Source organism: Salmo salar, chromosome 15 (genome assembly GCF_965601325.2).
Source record: "Salmo salar chromosome 15, fSalSal1, whole genome shotgun sequence".
Lineage (NCBI taxonomy): Eukaryota > Metazoa > Chordata > Actinopteri > Salmoniformes > Salmonidae > Salmo > Salmo salar.
This window is the reverse complement of record NC_138305.1, coordinates 96,973,784-96,994,584: the sequence shown is the minus strand read 5'-3', so window position 1 is coordinate 96,994,584 and position 20,801 is coordinate 96,973,784. Positions and strand designations below refer to the sequence as shown.

Genomic DNA, 20,801 nt, shown 5'->3' with positions numbered 1-20,801 from the left:
ACCAGTGATAACTTTGAATACATTTATCAAATTAGGTTAACTAAATGCAGTTTTCATTGCAGATATACATTTCAAGATCAAGGTATAAGGTGTCATTTTATTTTATTTGTGCTTCAGTGTGAACACATGAACAAGAAATAATCAAAAACCTTTTTAAAAGAATGTTGACATCTTAGCTGTTCAAGATGAACTAAATGCTTTCTTGGCAGTTAGAGAAAATCTTAACACCATCAACAAATAATTTTACATAAAATTACATGTATTCAATAGTGGAAAATTAAGCTCAAGATGAAGGATTCGGTACATTGGGCGTACTGATAAAGAGAAGGATTTATTTGTATTATTGGTAATGAGTCTTTGCATGTTCAGTGTTCCAGCGCTCTGTAGGTGAAGGTTGGAGTAAGACTTAACAAGACATATTCAATTTCAACATAAAATATATTTTTTGGTGGGAATGTTCGATATTGTCATCATGTGTATTACCTAGTACTATGCGATACATCAGATCAAGCCCGAACTGCGATGTTGTAGAATATTGACCTGTTGGAAACGACATCATTTCGCGGAGAACCCGTGGTAATGACCATAATCCATTGCGCAGCTACTTGTCCGGTCGGCTTATTTTAGGCATGCTACCTTAGGTTAGTGTGAGGCAGACAGAAGAATGCGCGATAGGGATAGAGAGCACTTGCTTCGTGAGGTGTCTGTACCCAACAATACATTATCAATACAACAATACATTAAGTGATTGATAGTTGGTATTCAGCTATCATAAAAATATGCCTTATTTATTTTGAAGAACTTCTAAAATAGGGATTTTGTCAGAGCATAGGCAGCAGCTCAATAGAGATGGGATGACTTGGAATGGAATAATAAAGTAATCAAACGTAATATACACAACTGAAATATTTTATCAAATTAATGTGAATAAATGGTGCAGTAATGGGCAGTCACTGACATCATTGGACTTTAATTGTTTTATTCTGTGTTACAGCATTTAATTAGCAAAATAAATAATCAAAATTGAACCGAAAAGACCTCAAAGCCCTAATCGCTCAGCACACTATTTCCATAATCCTACAATTATATAAATAGCTATTTTGGTTAGCAGTGTGTTCAGTTTGTCCAATTCTCTCCTGTCATAAAACAGTGTTAATGTGAATAGTCTATCCTTTGGGTTGCAGTTATCCTGAGGAGAGGTTTGTCTTTCCAGTTAACCTTGAAACATACAGTAGCTGGTGAGAAAGCAAACATGAAAGTTTTAAGGGGACACCATCTTATCACAGTCCATATTCCTCTAAGGATGGTCAGCATCACTTGTACCCTTTTTACACTACTGAGACAAACTAAGCTTGGTCGGACCAAGCTATATCCGGCTGGCCTGGTTACGCATCCGCCATAGTAGCTAGAACCATTCTGGAAAGAACAATGTTAAAAGAACATTTTGGAATTGGAGCCAGCCCAATATGGTTCAGGTTGGTACGATAGTGTGAAATGGGTATATCTTAGCACAGTCCATATTCCACTAAGGTGGGTCAGTCGGCACCATAGTAAGATCTGCAAGTCATCCCTGGCTGCCACAGGAAGAGAGGCTGTCGTAGAGAGAGTCACTGAGTGACTCGGGGGTCACTAGGACCTGGGGGCGGCTGGGGGAGAGGGTCTCCTCAGGCCTCTCCCTCACCAGCTCCAGGCCCGCCTCCCGGCCAAGGCCCATCTCTGGGGCACTGGGCGTACTGCGGATCTTCCCCCGTCGGCTCAGCCCTGTCTGGGCCGGCACCGGCAGACTGCTGGGGTCTATGTTACGAGATCCAGAGGAACCACAGGCCTTCTATAAGGTAGAGAGAGGGAAGGAGGAGGGAGAAGAGAGACTCAATAGTAAAACGTCACAAATCCACAATACAATTTTTATAATCCTATTATAAATTAATTACATATTACAAATGCAAAATGGTTAGTCTGAAATGATCATGCTTTCAACCCACCCCTCTGAATGGGGATCCATAGGGGGCCGTCTCCACCTCTTCTTCCACGGCCAGGTACATCTCAGTGGGCCCTGCAGGGGTCTTCAGGTTGGGGAAGGTCCAGGTCTTGGAGCGGGGGGACAGCATGTGAGCTCCATAGGCTTCTGTGTCTGCAAAGGTTACAAAATATATTTTATTCAGGATTATTCTCAATGAAAGTCCATACATAAAATACATTGTTCATGTATAAAAGTAATTTCAAGGAGAAATTTGCTTTTTTAAACCAAATCTATTTTTGATGTAAAAATGTTTTGAGAAACTTAGCCCAACCAGCGATTAACTTCCTCATCCTCGTTGTGCAGTATGGGTCTCTGAAAAAAACCATTAACAAATGCTGCAAAATCACCCAAATATGTCCTTTTAGAAACAGAAATGCTCTCAGTATAGTGATGCCGATCTTTAGATGTTGTACACATTAAATTGTGTCATTCCGAACTTTATCCGCAACATTAAATTCCATTTTGTGCGACTCAAGCCATTTCCCCTATCCAGCTGTTCCACCTCAAAAATGACTCCACTATTATTATAAAACATGCCTACAAGGGAGGTGCAATAGTGATGCAGACTATGAAAATGAAATTCGAAGAACTCCGTGATTATGAATTTTACAAGACTCCCCAGGGATCCTACTAATCAATTAAAGTCTCTGATCCATGATAAACTGTCAAAGTTTTTGAATGAAGGGGAAATTACAAAGACAGAATGAGTACATGCAAGTTGACTGCCAAACCACACCTGTCATCTACACTCTCCCCAAAATTCACAAGAGCATGACGCCACCTATACCAGGCTGGTCCATTGTGAGTAGTAACAGATCTCTGACAGAGAACATTTCATGAAACCCTGGGTGACCTCTCTCCCCACCTACACCAGAGACTATTGATTTTATACATCTCTGGACCACATACCAGAAAATTATATTCTGTGTACTTTTGATGTTACCAGTCTATATACTAACATCCCCCACCAGGGCGGCCTAGAGGCCCTCAAGTTCTACCTCAGTGAACTTCCCCAGCACCAACTGTATTGTGGACTTAGCTGAACTGGTACTAACCTCCAACTATTTTCTCTTCAGAAGATACTTTTTCTTACAGACCAAAGTAACAGCGATAGGGAGCACTGTGGCTCCTAATTATACTAACCTACAATGCATTCCGAAAGTATTCAGACCCCTTGACTTTTTCCACATTTTGTTACGTTACAGCCTTATTCGAATTAAATAGTTTTTTCCCCTCATCAATTTACACACAATAAACCATAATGACAAAGCAAAAACAGGTTTTTAGATTATTATTATTATTTTACAAATATCACATTTATGTAAGTATTCAGACCCTTTACTCTACTTTGTTGAATCACCTTTGGCAGCGATTACAGCCTCGAGTCTTCTTGGGTATGACGCTACAAGCTTGGCACACCTGTATTTGGATAGTTTTCCCCATTCTCTGCAGATCCTCTCAAGCTCTGTCAGGTTGGATGGGGAGCGTCACTGCACAGCTATTTTCAGGTCTCAAGGACATTCAGAAACTTGTCCCGAAGCCACTCCTGCGTTGTCTTGGCTGTGTGCTAAGGGTCGTTGTCCTGTTAGAAGGTGAACCTTCGCCCCAGTCTGAGGTCCTGAGTGCTCTGGAGCAGGTTTTCATCAAGGATCTCTCTGTACTTTGCTACATTCATCTTTCCCTCAATCCTGACTAGTCTCCCAGTCCCTGCTGCTGAAAATCATCCCCACAGCATGATTCTGCCACCACCATGCTTCACCGTAGGGATGGTGCCGGGTTTCCTCCAGACTTGATTCTTGGCATTCAGGCCAAAGAGTTCAATCTTGGCTTCATCAGACCAGAGACTTGTTTCTCATGGTCTGAGAGTCCTGTAGGTGCCTTTTACTGAAGAGTGGCTTCCGTCTGGCCATTCTACCATAAAGGCCTGATTGGTGGAGTGCTGCAGAGATGGTTGTCCTTCTAGAAGGTTCTCTGAATGCCAAGTGTGCAAAGCTGTCATCAAGGCAAAGGGTGGCTACTTTGAAGTATCTCAAATATAATATATTTTTGATTTAACACTTTTTTTGGTTACTATGATTCCATATGGGTTATTTCATAGTTGATGTCTTCACTATTATTCTACAATGTAGAAAATAGTAAAAATAAAGAAAAACCTTGGAATGAGTAGGTGTGTCCAAATTTTGACTAGTACTGTACATTTTTTTATATATTGAATGTTGATAGTTTGAACTGATATTATATATTTTTACCTCCTGTTTCAGGAAGTGATGTCACTCAGCACTGCCCCTATATATAGGACCTTCCACATGGGATATGGATGCCTGATGAAGACCTAAGGGTCGAAACAGAACAATATCACCTGGGAGCACGAACAGCAGTGTGCAGCGTTTTCCTTTTTATTTTTAATTCTTTGTGTAGCCTGCTGCTAGAATGGACAGAGATGTATTGCTCGAGTCACAACAAAATTGAATATAACGTTGAGGATAAAATTCAGAATAACACAATTTGATGTGTACAACATCTAAAGACCTGCATCACTATAATGAGAGCTCTTCAGTTTCTTAAAGGATGTATTTGGGTATTTTTGGAGCCTACGTTCATGTTTTTTCAGAGCTCCCGTACTGCACAACGAGGATGAGGAAAGCGAATCGCTGTTTGGAGTGTGTTTCTCAAAAACAAGTGAAGTCATATAAAAAAAAAGGTTTTGGGCCCTTCTAAAACATGCCATTTACATCAAAAATAGAGATTTGGTTGTATAAAAGCTCCAGTTTATCTTCATTATACCAAATCATCGGATTGCTATACGTATTACGGGTATATGTTTGATTTAGAGAATTGTGATGTACAGTATTTGATGTTATGAACTTATGTATACAGTATTTCTCAGTATTGTACCTTCATGAATGACCCCAGCTGTTTGCCTGGGCATGCCTTTCCCCTCCAGTACAGACCCGTACATTACCGGGGCCGTCATCTCTCTGTGAGATTGATAGCACTGCTCCATGGATGAGGGCTCTCTGTCCAGGGTCCTAGCTCTCCTCCCTGCTCGGCCAGGAGAACCAGAGGAGCCATGCTCAGCTCCAGCCCCCCTCACCTTAGACAGGCTTCTCCCAGGTGTACCACTACAGTAGTTAGGCAGAGGGAAGGTGCCAATGCCACTGTCCAGGGTGTAGGTGGAGGCACCAGAAGCTAGGAGAGAGAGAACAGGGACAATCAGTGTATGTCCCTTCATGCCTCACAGACTGATTCAATTCAAAACCTTCTCTAATTTGATTATTGATTAGATTTGGTAAGGATTAACACAATCTGAGATACTCAACGCCTCCATGAAAAATGATTAATCTGCTCAGTTTTCTTACCTGCGAAGTGATGAGAGTGAACTGGGTCAGCTAAATTCTCATCTGAGGGGACGTTGCTGATCAGATGTTCTGAACCCTGAGTAAATAAAAAAACATTTCTCAAAACACACATTTACACATACACAGAATAAAGTGGAAATACTCACCTTCTCCATTCACACACAGAATAAAGAAAAAGATTAAATCGCAATTAATCTGTAGTTTACCTTCTGCATGTCCTCCCCGCTGGTGGTGTGTCTGCTGAATGGTCTGGAGGTCTTACAGTCAAAGGAGAGGCGTCTCTGAGCCACACTGATGCCACTGAAGTCCTTCCCATCCACCCTTTAGTCACACAGCGGTAAGATGTTGTTCAAAAGAGGAAAAGGCAACAAACATTTGACTTTATCTTTGCACAAAATTCACATTTTAGATTAAGCTTGATTAAAGACATACTCCAGCGATACAAAAACTGCAAACTTCACAGAGTAAGCCATTCAAGGAGTTAGTCTGATGATGCCCTCTGATGTCATCGGCCTCCCCCTTGCTTGAGGCACAATAGAGAACAAAAGAGGAACAGCCCCCCCTTCAGATAGTGCTTGGCGATAGTTAATTAAAAAGATATCAACTTAAAAGTTGTTTTACTTCAAACAAAAGCAATAGAAAACAATCCTAACTGACTAAACATAGAATCCCATAGCTTATATATATTCCTCACCTGTTCAGTAGCTGCTGCATGAAGTTGTCTGAGCGCGCTCCCCTATACATCACAGCCAGCTGGCCCTGTGACTGGTCCATCACCACCTCACAGGAGTGGCCCCTCCCAGAGCGGTCCATCGCGACCCCCCCAACCCCGTTCACGTAGGCCCTCTCCTCCTCCAGAGCTCTCCTCAGACCCTCCGCCTTCTCCATCAGCATCGAGATATTTAGGCTCTCCACCCCCACCCCCTCTCCTTTAGACTTAGACCCCGCCATTTTGGAAGGGATATTCAGCCTCCACTCTCCACCTTTCTTCTCGTCTTTGACCTTAGGTGGTATGTCTGGTTTGCGGCTGAGAGCTGGGAGTTTGCTCTTCTTCAGGCCAAACCAGCTGGCGATCCCGTTAGAGGCCTTCAGTTTGACCTCAGTAACCTGTTAAAAGTCTTTATTTATCAAATTGCTGACAGCAAACACTGTGAAATACTTTATACTTGATATTAACACAAACAAATTCCAGCTCCAGAAAAATTTTGACATGTCACTAATAAGTAACGCATAAAACAATATATCACAGAAAAAACAAACATTTATACCTGTCCTCTGTCCTGTTCTGCCAGCTTCAGCATGTTCTCCTCGATACCCTTCATCACCTTCTCCTCAATGGCTGACGTGGGGCCAAGTGTGGGGCTGGAGACAATAGGGACAAGGTGTCTCTTCTCCTCCTCCTGCTGCTGCGGTTCTGACATTGGCATTGGGAGCGGGGGAGGAAGGCTGTCACCGTACACTGTGGTGTTTCTCTTGTTTGCGTTGAGTTTGCTCCTGTCCTCTGACTTGGAGGAGTACCGGGGGACCAGGGCTGGGGCCTCCAGGGTGGGCTTCCCAGTTCCAGCTGAGGGAGCCAGGCCCTGGCACGTTTTAGACGGGGACTTAGGAGGGGCCTTGCTGGGGCTGCTGGTGCTGTAAGGGATGCTGGGTGCAGGTTGTTTACCATGGTAAGACAGGTTCAGAGAAGCCGGGCATTTCATGTTGTTGCGTAAAACTATGGGAGTGTCAGTGTTTGGCGACGGGAGGCCCAGTTTACCTTTGGGGCTGTCCGTCTTAGCCACACCCACTCTGGATGAGAGCGTCTCCAGCTCTGCCTTGGCGACTGAAGAGCCAAAGAGAGACTTAGCTGCTGGATCGTAAGACTGACAGCCACCTGGGAACTTCAAAGCAACACTACCAGGAATACCTTTAAGCTTACCATCCAGAGAGTCTGTATATTTCGAGTGTCTTTGCTCCTCTAAATTACCATCCACAGGGCTCTCCTCTGTCTTATTCCTGTCATCGTTAAAATAGACTATACTCTCCTCACTCTGAGGCTCTGGCTTGTCTACTGGCAGGAGCACATTGACTTGTAAATCCTCTGAGCTCCTCAGCTTGCCAAGTGCAGCCAGCCTGTCTTTGAATGTGTGACTAGACTCGGCTGGCTGCCTCCCTGGCCCTGCTACCCCAGAAGGCCTCTTGGGAATGGACGAGGGATCATGTCTCTTGGCTGGGAGAACTGGAGGCTGGGACTGGGAGAGATCAGAGTTCTGTATTGTGGCCTCTCTAGTATCCTGGTCCTGTGATCCTCTGTCTTTCATGCTGGCGTAGTGAGCTGGGCTGCTCTGATACTGAGCTGCTCTGAGGGCAGAGGGGTTGGGCAGACTGTGGTGGCCGTGCCAGACTGGGCTCTCTATGTTGCCATCCTGATCGGACGAAGATGAGGAGGATGAGGAAGAGGATGAGGAGTCCGAAGCAGGGGACAAATGCTGCTGCTGGAGACTCAGGACATTGTCTTTCTGTAGTAGTGAATTAATTGGCTTCCTGTCACTTTCTGTTATGGTATGAGAGAAAGATGATATGTTTATGTTCTCTGGGACCTTGGATTCTTCTACCTGAGCCGAGGTGGAAAGTTCCAACATGTTCTCGTAGTACGGGACCTTCTGCGAAGAGGCCCTGGGTGTGTGCGAAGTGCCAGGGGCCAGTGGATCGGGGACACCATTGCTGGTCTTGGGGGCCAAGAGGCTGCTGTAGCAAAGCTCCTTGGCTGGAGGGGAGCAGGCGTCCTCAGGCTGAGGCGGGGAGGTGGGGGCTGAGGCTGAGTGCGTAGTGGCTGGGTAGGACTCGGACCTGGCGGGTGGAGGAGGAGGCTGCCTGGTCCTTTCTGTGGTGGTGGCTCTGCGTGAGGGGACAGGGGAGTGGTACACCTCATAGTTGTTAGTGCGACAGGGGATCTTCGACGTGCGGGTGAGCTGGGGGCTCAGACGGACAGGGCTGGCCCCTGCCTGGGTCCTCTCTGCCATTGTAGGGATCTTTAGGAACTTGAGGACCCTGGACGGGGAATTGATGGCAGCGGCTTTGACGTCGCTGAGACATGATGAAGGGATGGGGCTGAGGGCCACGTTGGCTCTCCCAGAGAAATCCCCCTCTTCTATTGGGCCACCGTCTTTCTCTGGAATAACTACATCACTCAACACGTTATCACTGTCATTGGAAGAGAAGAGAAACCCATTGGTTTCCAGCTCACAGTATGCTAGCTGAGGGTTGTTCTTCACTCCAGGGACAGGCAGCTGGGAGGTAAACAAACTACCATCCTCATCAGACTTCCCTTTAAGACAGCTCTCCTTCTCTGTGTCCTGGACCTGCCCAGTCTTTAATCCAGCCTCTGGGCCCTGATTGGCTGGACTAGTCTGATCTACAACTGTGATTGACAAGTAAGAGTTAGGACCTGCTGGTTGCTGGTGGTCATTCATTGTCTGTTGTTTCTCCACTGATGTGCTCTTGATGTGGCATTCACTGATAGCAGCTGTGGTGGATGTGCCTTTGACATGGTTCGGGGTCGAGTTGAGCTTTGCAGTACTACCACAAACATAGTTACATTTGACTGGACTGTCTGTGCTCTTTTTGAGGTGCGTAGGACATAACTGCCCTTCACCATTCATGTGCTGCTGTTGTTGCATGTCGGAGTCTGAGCAGGAGCAGAGTGTCTGGTGCTTCTTACATAGGTCTCCAGCAGCCAGGACAGCCTCTGTGGACATCAGGACCTGGCTGTAGTCACAGAAGGTGATGCTGCCTGCAGAGGGGTGGAACTTGAGGGGGTCTGTCTCCTCCATCTTTCGAAGGACCTCCAGAATGTGTGCTTTCTTCTTGAAGAATGGGGACAGGGCATCCATGGATGCGGCTGGGCCTCTGGGGGGAGTTGCTGGGGCCTGTGGCAGTGTGTGGTGAAACCCATTTCCCTGTGGAGAGAAAGATTGTCAGGTTGTTATTATAGAAGTGAGTGTGTTCTCAATAACCTTACTGGTAAAATACAAGGTAATAAACAAGATTGAATTAAGTGATTTCAATAACACTTCCCAGACTGCAGCCTCAATGTTTAACAGAGATTACAAAGTCAAGGTCTCTTGAATACAATAGTGAAATAGAAAGAAAATGCCATTTCATCTGAGAAACCTTGGAACCCACAGAGTATGTCATGACAGCTAATGTTGGAGGAATGCTGGAGACTACAGCCATGTTTTAGGATTAAGTGCTAACAGTGCTCTGTCCTCACCTTGGCTTGTGCGTTGCTCTGTGTCTGTGACCCCACCTGCTTGTCAGAGACATTGTGCAGCAGCTGTGTATTGTATACTGGGAGGGGTCCTGGCTGCACCTGTAACATGAGATTCAATGCAATCATGTACACCACTTTAAGCACAGCATTGTTATGGGAATCTATACATTACAACAACATGAAGCAAGAGGTATAACAGCTGAGAGATTCATTTCAAATACTCAGCAGACATTGGTGTAGATGTAGAGCCTCCAATGCCATAGGAGTCTGCAGCCATGTCTCAGGGCAAATTGTGACGTTGCTTTATACCTGGTCGTGAGAGCTTGACTGGTTGGGTAGCTTCTGTTGGAAGAGCTCACACAACACTCTGTTCTGTCTCTCCAGGTCAAACACATGCATCTTCAGCTTGATGCACTCCTCTCGCAAATCCTGCAAAGACACACAGAACACACACACACAATGTATAGCACAACTATAAGTTAACCACGATGACAACCCATGCCTTACTGCTTGTGGTTCAAAATTGTGTTTTGTCAATGGTGGGTTGTTTGTTGCAAATTACCTTTTGGTTGAGGAGGGCTTGGACCACATGGTTGGCCACCTCATCCAGACATCTCTCATATGCTTCTCTTTGACTCTCATTGGCCAACAAAAGAGCTGAGTTTTCTGCCTGGCAACAGGAAGACAATAGATTATTCATAAATGTTAAGATATTTTTTATATGTTAAAACAGAAATAAAAGTGCTGAATGTGGTAAAATTATTATATAATATTTAAAACATGATATAATTTGAGATGTCTTGTATTAATTTAATTGTGATGGTGGTTGGCTCACCTCTAGCTCTCTGAGTCGGTCCATCAGTTCTCCGCTGTTCTCCTCTTCCTCCAGGTAGTCCTCAACGTCTCCCTCGTCTGACTCCAGGTTTTCATCACACATCCTCGGTTCTGTCTCATCAGACATGGTTCTCATCATGAACACAAGAAGGCGGTTCCTAATGTTACAATCGTCTCACTTTACTCACAAAACCACAATGCACTACGTAACCACAAGCATAAGTCTACCCTTGCCTTGAGACATGGCTGTAGACTCCAATGGCATCTAACAGCTAGACCATAGGAGACATAACAGCCTCCTCTCAGGGCAATAATCTACAGTTGAAGTCGGAAGTTTACATACACTTAGGTTGGAGTCATTAAAACTTGTTTTTCAACCACTCCACAAATTTCTTGTAACTATAGTTTTGGCAAGTCGGTTAGGATATCTACTTTGTGCATGACACAAGTAATTTTTCCAACAATTGTTTAAAGACAGTTAATTTCACTTATAATTCACTGTATAACAATTCCAGTGGGTCAGAAGTTTACATACACTAAGTTGACTGTGGGGTGGGGGTGGGGGGGGGCCTTGTGGCCCCCCTAAATGTGGATGAAATAATTTTTACATAACTAATTTTTGCTATCGTTCTTTTTTTACATCCGTTATTAGACAGTCGCAACGATGATGATTATGAACATGGTCTTTTGCCTGCTAATGCCTGCAATGCAGTGAAGGAAACTATATGACAACAATAACGTCTAATGTAACTGGCCCCTCTAACAGTACAACTGGCCCCAGCTTGGCCCCCCAGTTGAAATGGTCTAGAAGTGCAAATCAATCCCAGAACAGCAGCAAAGGACCTTGTGAAAATGCTGGAGTAAATGGGTATAAAAGTATCTATATCCACAGTAAAATGAGTCTTATATCGACATAACCTGAAAGGCCGCTCAGCAAGGAAGAAGCCACTGCTCCAAAACCGCCATAAAAAAAGCCAGACTACGGTTTGCAACTGCACATGGGGACAAAGATTGTACATTTTGGAGAAATGTCCTCTGGTCTGATGAAACAAAAATAGAACTCTTTGGCCATAATGACCATCGTTATGTTTGGAGGAAAAAGGGGGAGGCTTGCAAGCCGAAGAACACCATCCCACACGTGAAGCACGGGGGTGGCAGCATCATGTTGTGGGGGTGGTTTGCTGCAGCAGGGACTGGTGCACTTCACAAAATAGATGGCATCATGAGAAGGAAAATTATGTGGATATATTGAAGCAACATCTCAAGACATCAGTCAGGAAGTTAAAGCTTGGTCGCAAATGGGTCTTCCAAATGGACAATGCATCAGTCAGGAAGTTAAAGCTTGGTCGCAAATGGGTCTTCCAAATGGACAACGCTTTTTCAGTTCTGCCCACAAATATTCTATAGGATTGAGGTCAGGGCTTTGTGATGGCCACTCCAATACCTTGACTTTGTTGTCCTTAAGCCATTTTGCCACAACTTTGGAAGTATGCTTGTCCATTTGGAAGACCCATTTGCGACCAAGCTTTAAAAAGGCATATAGATGTAACACTATTCTGCCATGTTAGACTGGATGTGTTGGATCAGATAAATGTTTAACTGGTGTATCCATCTGTTTGCTGGCTTTAGCTAGATAACTGAGGAATCTATAGTAATCTATAGCACACTGCGATTCTTTTGTCAAAGCCTATAGGAGCAGAACATATGGCCACTGCTAGTGTTAGGGTTCAGGGACAGCTGTAAGTAGAGGGAAGGTACTGAAATCACCCCCTCCAACGAGACCTAAACAGACCTGCTAGACAGGTCACGTAAAGTAAACCATACAGTAGGTAACAAACACAAACATACTGTCGGAATTATTCCATTCTAGAACATACTGTCGGGATGAGTCCATTGTACTACAAACATACTGTCAGGATGAGTCCATTCTACAACAAACATGCTGTCACAGGAAGAGTCCATTCTAGAACCTGCTGTCGGGATGAGTCTATTCTAGATTCTTTCTCTCATCCTCCCTTCCCCACCTCTCACCTCACCCTCATCCTCTCTCCTCCACTTCACCCTGATCCTCCCTTCCCCACCTCTCTCCTCCACCCTCATCCTCCCTTCCTCATCCTCTCACCCTCATCCTCCCCCACCTCTCACCCCACCTCCCCAACCCTCATCCTCCCTTCCCCCACCTCTCACCCCACCCTCCCCCACCTCTCACCCCATCCTCATCCTCCCTTCCCCCTCCCTCCCTCCCTCCCCCACCTCTCGCCCCACCCTCATCCTCTCTCCTCCACCTCACCCTGATCCTCCCTTCCCCACCTCTTCCCTCCACCCTCATCCTCTATCCTCCACCCTCATCCTTTCTCCTCCACCCTCATCCTCCCTTCCCCACCCTCATCCTCTCACCCCTCCCCCACCTCTTTCCTTCACCCTCATCCTCTCTTATCCTCCCTCCCCCACCCGCATCCTCTCACCCCACCCTCCCCCACCCTCATCCTCACCCCACCCTCCCCCTCCCTCCCCCACCTCTTTCCTCCACCCTCATCCTCCCTTCCCCACCATCATCCTCTCACCCTCAACCTCACTTCTCCACCCTCATCTTCTCTCATCCTCCCTTCCTCACCCTCATCCCCTCTCAACCTCCCTTCCTCATCCTCCCCCGCACCTCTCACCCTACCTCCCCACCTCTCACCCGCCCTCCCCAACCCTCATCCTCCCTTCCCCCACCTCTCACCCTTCCCCCACCTCTCACCCCACCCTCATCCTCCCTTCCGCCACCTCTCACCCTCCCTTCCCCCACCTCTCACCCCGCCCTCCCTCCCCCACCTCTCTCATCCACCCACAACCTCTTTCCTCCACCCTCATCCTCTCTCATTCTCCCTTCCCCAACCTCATCCTCTCACCCCACTTTCCCTCCCCACCCACCTCTCTCCTCCACCCTCATTCTCCCTTCCCCACACTCATCCTCTCACCCCACCCTCATCCTCCCTTCCCCCACCTCTCACCCTCCCTTCCCCCACCTCTCACCCCACCATCCCCCTCCCTTCCCCCAACTCTCACCCCACCCTCCCCCACCCACCTCTCTCCTCCACCCTCATCCTCTCTCATTCTCCCTTCCCCAACCTCATCCTCTCACCCCACCCTCCCTCCCTCCTCCACCTCTGTCCTCCACCCTCAACCTCTCTCATTCTTCTTTCCCCACCCTCATGCTCTCACCCCATCCTCCCTCCCTCCCCCACCTCTCTCCTCCACCCTCATTCTCCCTTCTCCACCCTCATCCTTTCACCCCACCTCTCTCCTCCACCCTGATCCTGTATCATTCTCCCATCCCCACCCTCAACCTCTCACCCCACCCTCCCCCAACCCCTCTCCTCCATCCTCATCCTCCCTTCCCCACCCTCATCCTCTCACCCCCACCTCTCACCCCACCCTCCCTCCCTCCCTCACCTCTCTCTTCCACCCTCATCCTCCCTTCCCTTCCCTTCCCCACCCCACCTCTCACCCCACCACCCTCCATCCTCCCTCCCTTCCTCCACCCTCTCTCCCCACCCTCATTCTCTCTCCTCCACCTCACCCTGATCCTCCCTTCCCCACCTCTCTCTTCCACCCTCATCCTCTATCCTCCACCCTCATCCTTTCTCCTCCACCCTCATCCTCCCTTCCCTTCCCCACCCTCATCCTCTCACCCCTCCCCCACCTCTTTCCTCCACCCTCATCCTCTCTCATCCTCCCTTCCCCTTCCCCACCTGCATCCTCTCACCCCACCCTCCCCCACCCTCATCCTCTCACCCCACCCTCCCCCTCCCCCACCTCTCTCCTCCACCCTCATCCTCCCCTCCCTACCCTCATCCTCTCACCCTCAACCTCACTTCTCCACCCTCATCTTCTCTCATCCTCCCTTCCCCACCTCTCACCCCACCTCTCACCTCATCCTCCCTTACACCTCCCACCCCACCCTTATCCTCCCTCCCCCACCTCTCAACCTCCCTTCCCCACCACTCCCCCACCCTCATCCTCTCCCCCATCCTCATCCGCATCCCCCACCCTCATCCTCTATCCCCCCACACTCATCCACTCCCCCCACCTCCTCTTTCACCCACCCTCATCCTGTCCCCCCACCCTCATCCTTTTTCCCCCACCCTCATCCTCTTTCCCCCACTCTCTCCTCCACCCTCATCCTCTTTCCCCACCCTCCTCTTTCCCCCATCCTCTCCTCCACCCTCATCCTCATTCCTCCACCCTCATCCTCATTCCCCCACCCTCATCCTCATTCCCCCACCCTCTATCCTCCACCCACACCCTCTTTCCCCACCCTCATCTTCTCCCCTCACCCTCATCCTCCAACCCCACCCTCATCCTCATCCTCTACCCCCACCCTCCACCCCACCCCCACCCTCATCCGTTCCCACCTCCCTCTTTCCCCAACCTCCACCCTTATCCCCTCCCCCCACCCTCCTCTTTCCCCCACCCATCACCCCACCCTCCTCTTTCCTCCACCCTCCATCCTCATCCACCCCCCACCCTCATCCACATTCCCCCCACCCTCATCCCCTTCCCCCCATCCTTCCCCCCCACCCCCACCCCACCCCACCCATCACCCCACCCTCCCCTTCCCCCCCACCCTCATCCCCTTTCCCCCCACCCTCATCCCCATCCCCCCCATCCTAGCAGGGGGTGGGAAGGGGGGGCGAGGGAGCCAGCGAGTGAGTGATATGGAGGAGAGAGATTCCCTGCTACAGAAATGGGCTGATATGAGAGAGCCATAGAGAAGCACTGCATACAAAAAGGGAGTTTGTGTACAAGGAGGACGGCCATATTGCCGCTTCCCTATTTTCCTCATTCTAGAATGATACTCAGGGGAAATGTACGTCACCCAAACAGTTTACGATATCCCCGGATAAAAATACATGCTTTATTACCATCTGCAGTCTGTGATATTTATGAATCATATATACTTCCTTCATCTCCCACTTCTCTCTGCATTGTGAGATAAAGAGAACCCTGACTGTGATTCCAATGTTTACTAGCTACTGTAGATAATAGGTGTCTGCCTGTGAGATGCATAGAACGGAACAGTCACCCCTCATCCCTTTAGTGCCTGATCACTATTAACCCTGATATTTGACTGACATACAGGAGGATCTATAAAGAGAAAACTTCTAAATAGCAAATTGTATTTTACACCACCATCAATAAAATATCTAAACACAGTATCTCCCTCTGTTTCCTATTCAAATGGCACAAAACTAAAGCGAGGATGCTGAGAATCTGACAATGGCTAAAAGGACATGAAGAGAAAGCAGAGAGTGAAATACACAGATAACAAAAGGGTAACCCTGAACACCATAAGGTAGACATTGCTATTTCAGCAGCACTGCTCGTTTTCAATGATGTTCCCACCTCCACTGCGCTTTCCCCATAATACTTCCACAGAAAACAAAGAGGTCATGAAGTGCAATGACACACAGTTTCCCAGTTTAAATGTAGAGAACAAGATATATCACGTAATCTCTGGGCTGGAACACAACACCTGTTTTCTCTAAAACGGTTGTAAAATGGATACCTGCTATAAAAAAAAAGTATGCTTGAGGACATGTGATGTGCTTTTATAAGGAGACAAAAATCTGTAACATTACACCATAAGAAAACAAATAAGTCATGTACCAGAAATAAATAGCCAAGCAGGGGGTCTCCCCAAAGGTATTATCCAGCCAGAAGCTATTGCAAGGGGGGTCAGTTTTCATGGGTGAAACATACAAGACAAAGAACATAGAAAAGAACTGTCGACTAGAATAGAGTCTTCTGGAACAGACAGTCACCTGTGATGTCAGCTCTCCTTAGAGCAGAGCACTCAGTCCTACTCCTTGGTGTGTAAACCACCTCTCTCTCTCTCGCTCGCTCGCTCGCTCGCTCTAGTCTTCTCCCAATGTCAGAGCCAAAAAGCTGAGGAAAAACAAAATTACATGTTATCATCCTCTCTATTCTTCCTTTCTGTCATCCTCTCAACTGTTCTCTCATCCCTCCTTTTCCACCACTCACAGTATTCAGTCAGATTTGCTGACATCAAACATTATTTTTATATAGTCTATGACATCAAGGCCATCTTGCTCCATCTTGATTTCCCAGATGCACACTCAGAAAAAACATCTCCAGAGAGGGGCTTCAAAGTGGTTTTAGCATGTGTGGACCTTAGAGAAATAGCATGTCTGTCATTATTCATAAAGTGTCTCAGACTGTTGATCTAGGATCAGTTTAGCCTTTTGGATTAAAATAAGATTATATGGTCAGCGAGATCCTAGATCAGCACTTCAAGGCGCTTTGTGAATACGGACCCAGAGCAATGTCATGTCACCATCAGGACTGGGCCTGGTATGGACTTCCTGTCCTCCCAGACAGTCCAAGACCACAATCTGCCTCTCGCTCTCATTTTTCCTTCTTTTCATCTGAGTCATTGTAAAGTGTGATGAAAAAAAGATGGATGAGTAATTTAGCAGAGAGACCCAGTAGCCTTTAAGAAATCCCCTTTCATGTTCCAGTGATAATGCCATGTCATGCAGGCTGCAGACATGCAGTATTAAAATCACTGTATTGAACCTCCATGTAACCAGTCTGCAATCTGGGATTCCCCATCACTGTACTGTCATCGGTAGTTATGTTCCGTTTCCACAAGACTTACCCTCATAGCTAAATGGGAACACACTCCGATGCTCTCTGTCATAGGTTGAGTCCCATGTGGCATCCTATTCCCTATTCATAGGTTGAGTCCCATGTGGCACCCTATGTAGTGCACTACTTTTGACCAGGGCCCATAGGCATTATATAGGGAAGAGGGTGTCATTTGGGAGGTTACCTTGTCCTCATACTGTAGCTAGCTAAATAGGAGCATGCTTAGTCACTGCCATAGGCTTCAGATTCAGTGTCAGTCTAGTCTGGCTGTGTTCCTTCAGACAAGATGAGTTTAGATAAAGAGCTACAGTATTAGCTCTTCACTCTCAAGCAGCCCACAGGGAAACCAGAGCTGATCCTTTAGATCTTGTCAACTTCCAATGTGATTAGCATCAGCCTTTCTCACTTTGGGTTTCCAGCTGCAGATCAAACAGAGCAGAGCATTCTGCATACCTGTCTCAGTCAGAACACACCTGCTCCATTTGTGAAACTCCTGACCTGTGATCTGTTGTTGTGCGACAAAAACAACAACTGGTGTTAGAGATTATTCTTACGATCCACATGCCGTAGACAAATAGTGTTATTGGGTGCACACACACCTGATCACATCCAAGAAACTGTGAAAAATGGCACTTCTTGAGCAATGATTTTCTTGAGAATGTGTTTTCCCTGTGGAGGTTGGTAACATTGATATTTATATCATGCTGTGTGTGTGAGGTAATCTGAATGGAGCTCAGAGTTCAAAGTGGCTCGATCTGGTGTGATGCCACAAGGAATGAGCTGACTTGCAGACTACACTCTATATTTATGGAATGAGGGCAAGGCTACAGTATAAATCAAAGACAACTCAGCAGAGCCAAATCCTTCAAGCTCCTTAAATCTTGTCAGTCAGTCACACACTTGGGGATTTGGCTGCTGCCGGGCGGAGGCTGTCTCAGGTTATATCAAACAGTACCCTTCCCCATCTGCCAATCTGGGATGGCACAGATTGAAGTTCTCTCGGTGTGAACAATCAAAGTGTGTCAACAGGTGATGTAAACAACATTGAAGACTCAGACAGACAAATTGAACAGGATCTTAAAAAGAGAAATCACGACCAGTAGGAATAAATCAGAATAAACATGACTATCAACACCGTCAGTAGCCTAAACTACAGTATGTCACATATTCAGACTATTGGATTCATTTGTTACTGTGGCTTCTGATGTTCAGACAAAATAACAGTGAGACTAATCATCCAATAACAAGATTTTGACCGAAAGTACAGGGGAGAGAGAGGGAATAACTGATCGGGGGAGGGGCGGAGGGTCGATTCCCAAAAGAACCCAGAGGTTGGATCAATGCCATGTCTGAGACTAATCAACCTGAGTGGTGCAGGCCTCGCGGGGATATTTCCAAATATTTGCCAGGCAACCCCACCCTCCGTCCTCCCTACAGGAACTGCATTATCAGACTGCCAGTCCCGATACAGCGAGACTGGGGAGGCTTTGTCATAATTGGGCACATTAAACAGCAAACCACATGTGCACACATGCCCCTCTCCTATGATCTATAAAACAAACTAAATCAACCCCAATCAAATGCATCCATGTTGGGTTGAACAATGAAATTACTAAACATGGTTCTGAGTGCTTAGCGTTGCTCCAAAAATTGTCCACTGATGCTACAACAACAGTGTCAAATGTGTTTCATAATAACATAGAGGTTACATATGCCTGTGGGCATCTGATCTCTGCTTCCCAGGTTCATCTGTCCTCTCAGTCTCCACAGCTAATACGTCATATGGTGTGGTTCTGTCACCTCACCTGTCACATCAACTCTACATCTCATATCTACACAATCAATGAAATCTAAACACAGCCATAACGGCACAAAAGGGACAAATAGTCTAGACTACATTGTCAGTCCTAACAATAAAAACGGTTCACTATATGTTCAGATCTGCTTGTCCTAAAATGCACACCCAGTCTCACCTTGCTTCATATCCTAGCATCCGCTCAAAGCATCCAAGAGAGCCCCAGTCTAAAGAAAATCAGTCGTTAAAAAAGCCCCACAATGTAAATCTTTTCCAGTTGACGAAAGGATTTATCCACAAGGTGATGCCCTCTCCTCTAATAAGCAACTGTTTCCTCTAAACTACTGATAGAAAAAGGCCCGTCCTCGAGCATGTGAATTGTGTGCATCTCTCTCTGGCTGCCCTGTGCTGTGCCGTCTGCCTGCAGTGGCTGCCATATCTCCCATTGTTCCAGGGCGAGTGAGGAGGCAGGCTTCCTGCCCCAATAGACCCTGCCTACTACAATAACTGTAGACTTGCCCCCACTTCTCTCCTCCTCCTCTCCCCTCCTCCAACTACTGCTTCTGCTGAACATTAACCCTGCAGCTGCTGGTCAGGCAAGGCCATAAAGGAGCGAGAAAGAAGGAAAAGAAAGGGTGTTATGTTTCCAAAGAAACCCCACTATGTAACAGACAAAAGCGTGGACCCAGAGAGGATATCCAACAGTCTGGCTAGTTGGTTTGTTTAGTAATGGAGTTATCCAGCCAGGGCTATTCAACTGCTTGTATAAAGAACATGAGTTCTGTGCTAAGAGGACTTTATCCTGAATCAGACCATTAATGACTATTATTAATATGCAACAGAGGGAAAGACAAAGAGTGAATTAATAACCATACATGAACAACCAATACATAAGCTAATAGCTAGAATATTCTGTTTGATTTGTAATAGCATTATTCATTTGTGAATTGATTAAGCAGCTAATGATTCTTTCGAATAACAGCTTTAATAAATGCCTTACACCAGTAGGCCTAATTGTTTAGTATTTCTAGTAAATATCCCATATTATTACTAATAGAAAGTTGGGTGTATCCTTTCTTCATTGACCCTAATTGACTTGACATAGAGGCCTGAGCTGAATGTACTGTACTTCAGACTTCCAGAACGCAAAATAAAAAGCCTTTTGGTTCTTTCCTGAATGTCAGTGTTTGTAGGCTCTCTCACTCTTGGAATTTAGATTTAACCTAAGCAGCTTGCCAGTGGTGCCACATTCCGACAAAAGCTTTTAAACCTATGCCGATTCAACCGTGGCATTGGATAAAAATCATTGTATTGCCACATATTGTATTGAGAACAATTCAGCCATACCTACATCTGAAATGGCACTAGGTTGAGGTGTATCATCCTTCCTGCTATCAAAGAGACAGAATCAATGCAGGGCAACAATAGAGACACTGCTGTCTGTCCACCTAGTGGTTGGAAGTGAGAATAAACTGTTTCCATCTCCATCCAAAGTCATTTAAATTGTGGATGAATCTGGCTGGAGACCATTTATGCATCCCAAATGGCACCCTATTCCCTATATTGTGAACTACTTTAGTTCCTTATATAGGGAATAGGATGCCATTTGGGACTCAGTCAATGCCTCTGCTCTGTCAGTCATTAATCCACATGGGCATCTATCTCTATGGGATGGATGTAATGAATGGAACATTCACAGAACCAGTCCCCTCAAAGAAGGTCAGATAGGCTGCCATGGCCTGAATGACTGAGAGCAGGTCACATGGTACCCTGGGAGGGAATGACAACATCTTCCACATAAAAAGGCCCATAGTCACCCTTAAAATATCCCCTTTTTCAAGGATCATGACCCACAATACTAATGTTATGTTACTGATAGGAGTT

General features: G+C 46.4%; 1 protein-coding gene across 2 annotated transcripts; it reads right to left on the bottom strand.

Moving 5' to 3' along the window:
* Window positions 1-962: 962 nt before the first annotated feature.
* LOC106572596 (nck-associated protein 5-like) lies at window positions 963-19,423 on the bottom strand. 2 transcript variants are annotated; one of them, XM_014146921.3, is made up of 13 exons: window positions 19,096-19,423; window positions 16,276-16,399; window positions 10,467-10,596; window positions 10,194-10,301; window positions 9,941-10,060; window positions 9,632-9,730; window positions 6,648-9,317; window positions 6,074-6,486; window positions 5,586-5,700; window positions 5,380-5,455; window positions 4,916-5,209; window positions 1,983-2,131; window positions 963-1,828 (listed from the first exon to the last, which is right to left on the bottom strand). In XM_014146921.3, exons 3-13 carry the CDS (start codon window positions 10,590-10,592, stop codon window positions 1,565-1,567), a joined length of 4,434 nt encoding a protein of 1,477 aa, XP_014002396.3. In that variant the 5' UTR covers window positions 10,593-10,596; window positions 16,276-16,399; window positions 19,096-19,423; the 3' UTR covers window positions 963-1,564. The 2 variants fall into 2 exon arrangements, with proteins under 2 accessions (XP_014002396.3, XP_045552249.2); XM_045696293.2 differs by lacking the exons at window positions 16,276-16,399; window positions 19,096-19,423 and having other exon boundaries at window positions 10,467-12,559.
* Window positions 19,424-20,801: the final 1,378 nt, after the last annotated feature.

What these genes read in the sequence shown, in the direction of transcription:
- LOC106572596 (XM_045696293.2), bottom strand. Translation starts at nt 10,604, where the DNA reads ATGATGAGAACCATGTCTGATGAGACAGAACCGAGGATGTGTGATGAA. An exon ending in AGAGCAACGCACAAGCCAAG is followed by an intron (nt 9,318 to 9,631) that starts GTGAGGACAGAG and finishes TTCTCTCCACAG; the next exon opens with GGAAATGGGTTTCACCACAC. An exon ending in AGCTGGGGTCATTCATGAAG is followed by an intron (nt 2,132 to 4,915) that starts GTACAATACTGA and finishes TAACCTTTGCAG; the next exon opens with ACACAGAAGCCTATGGAGCT.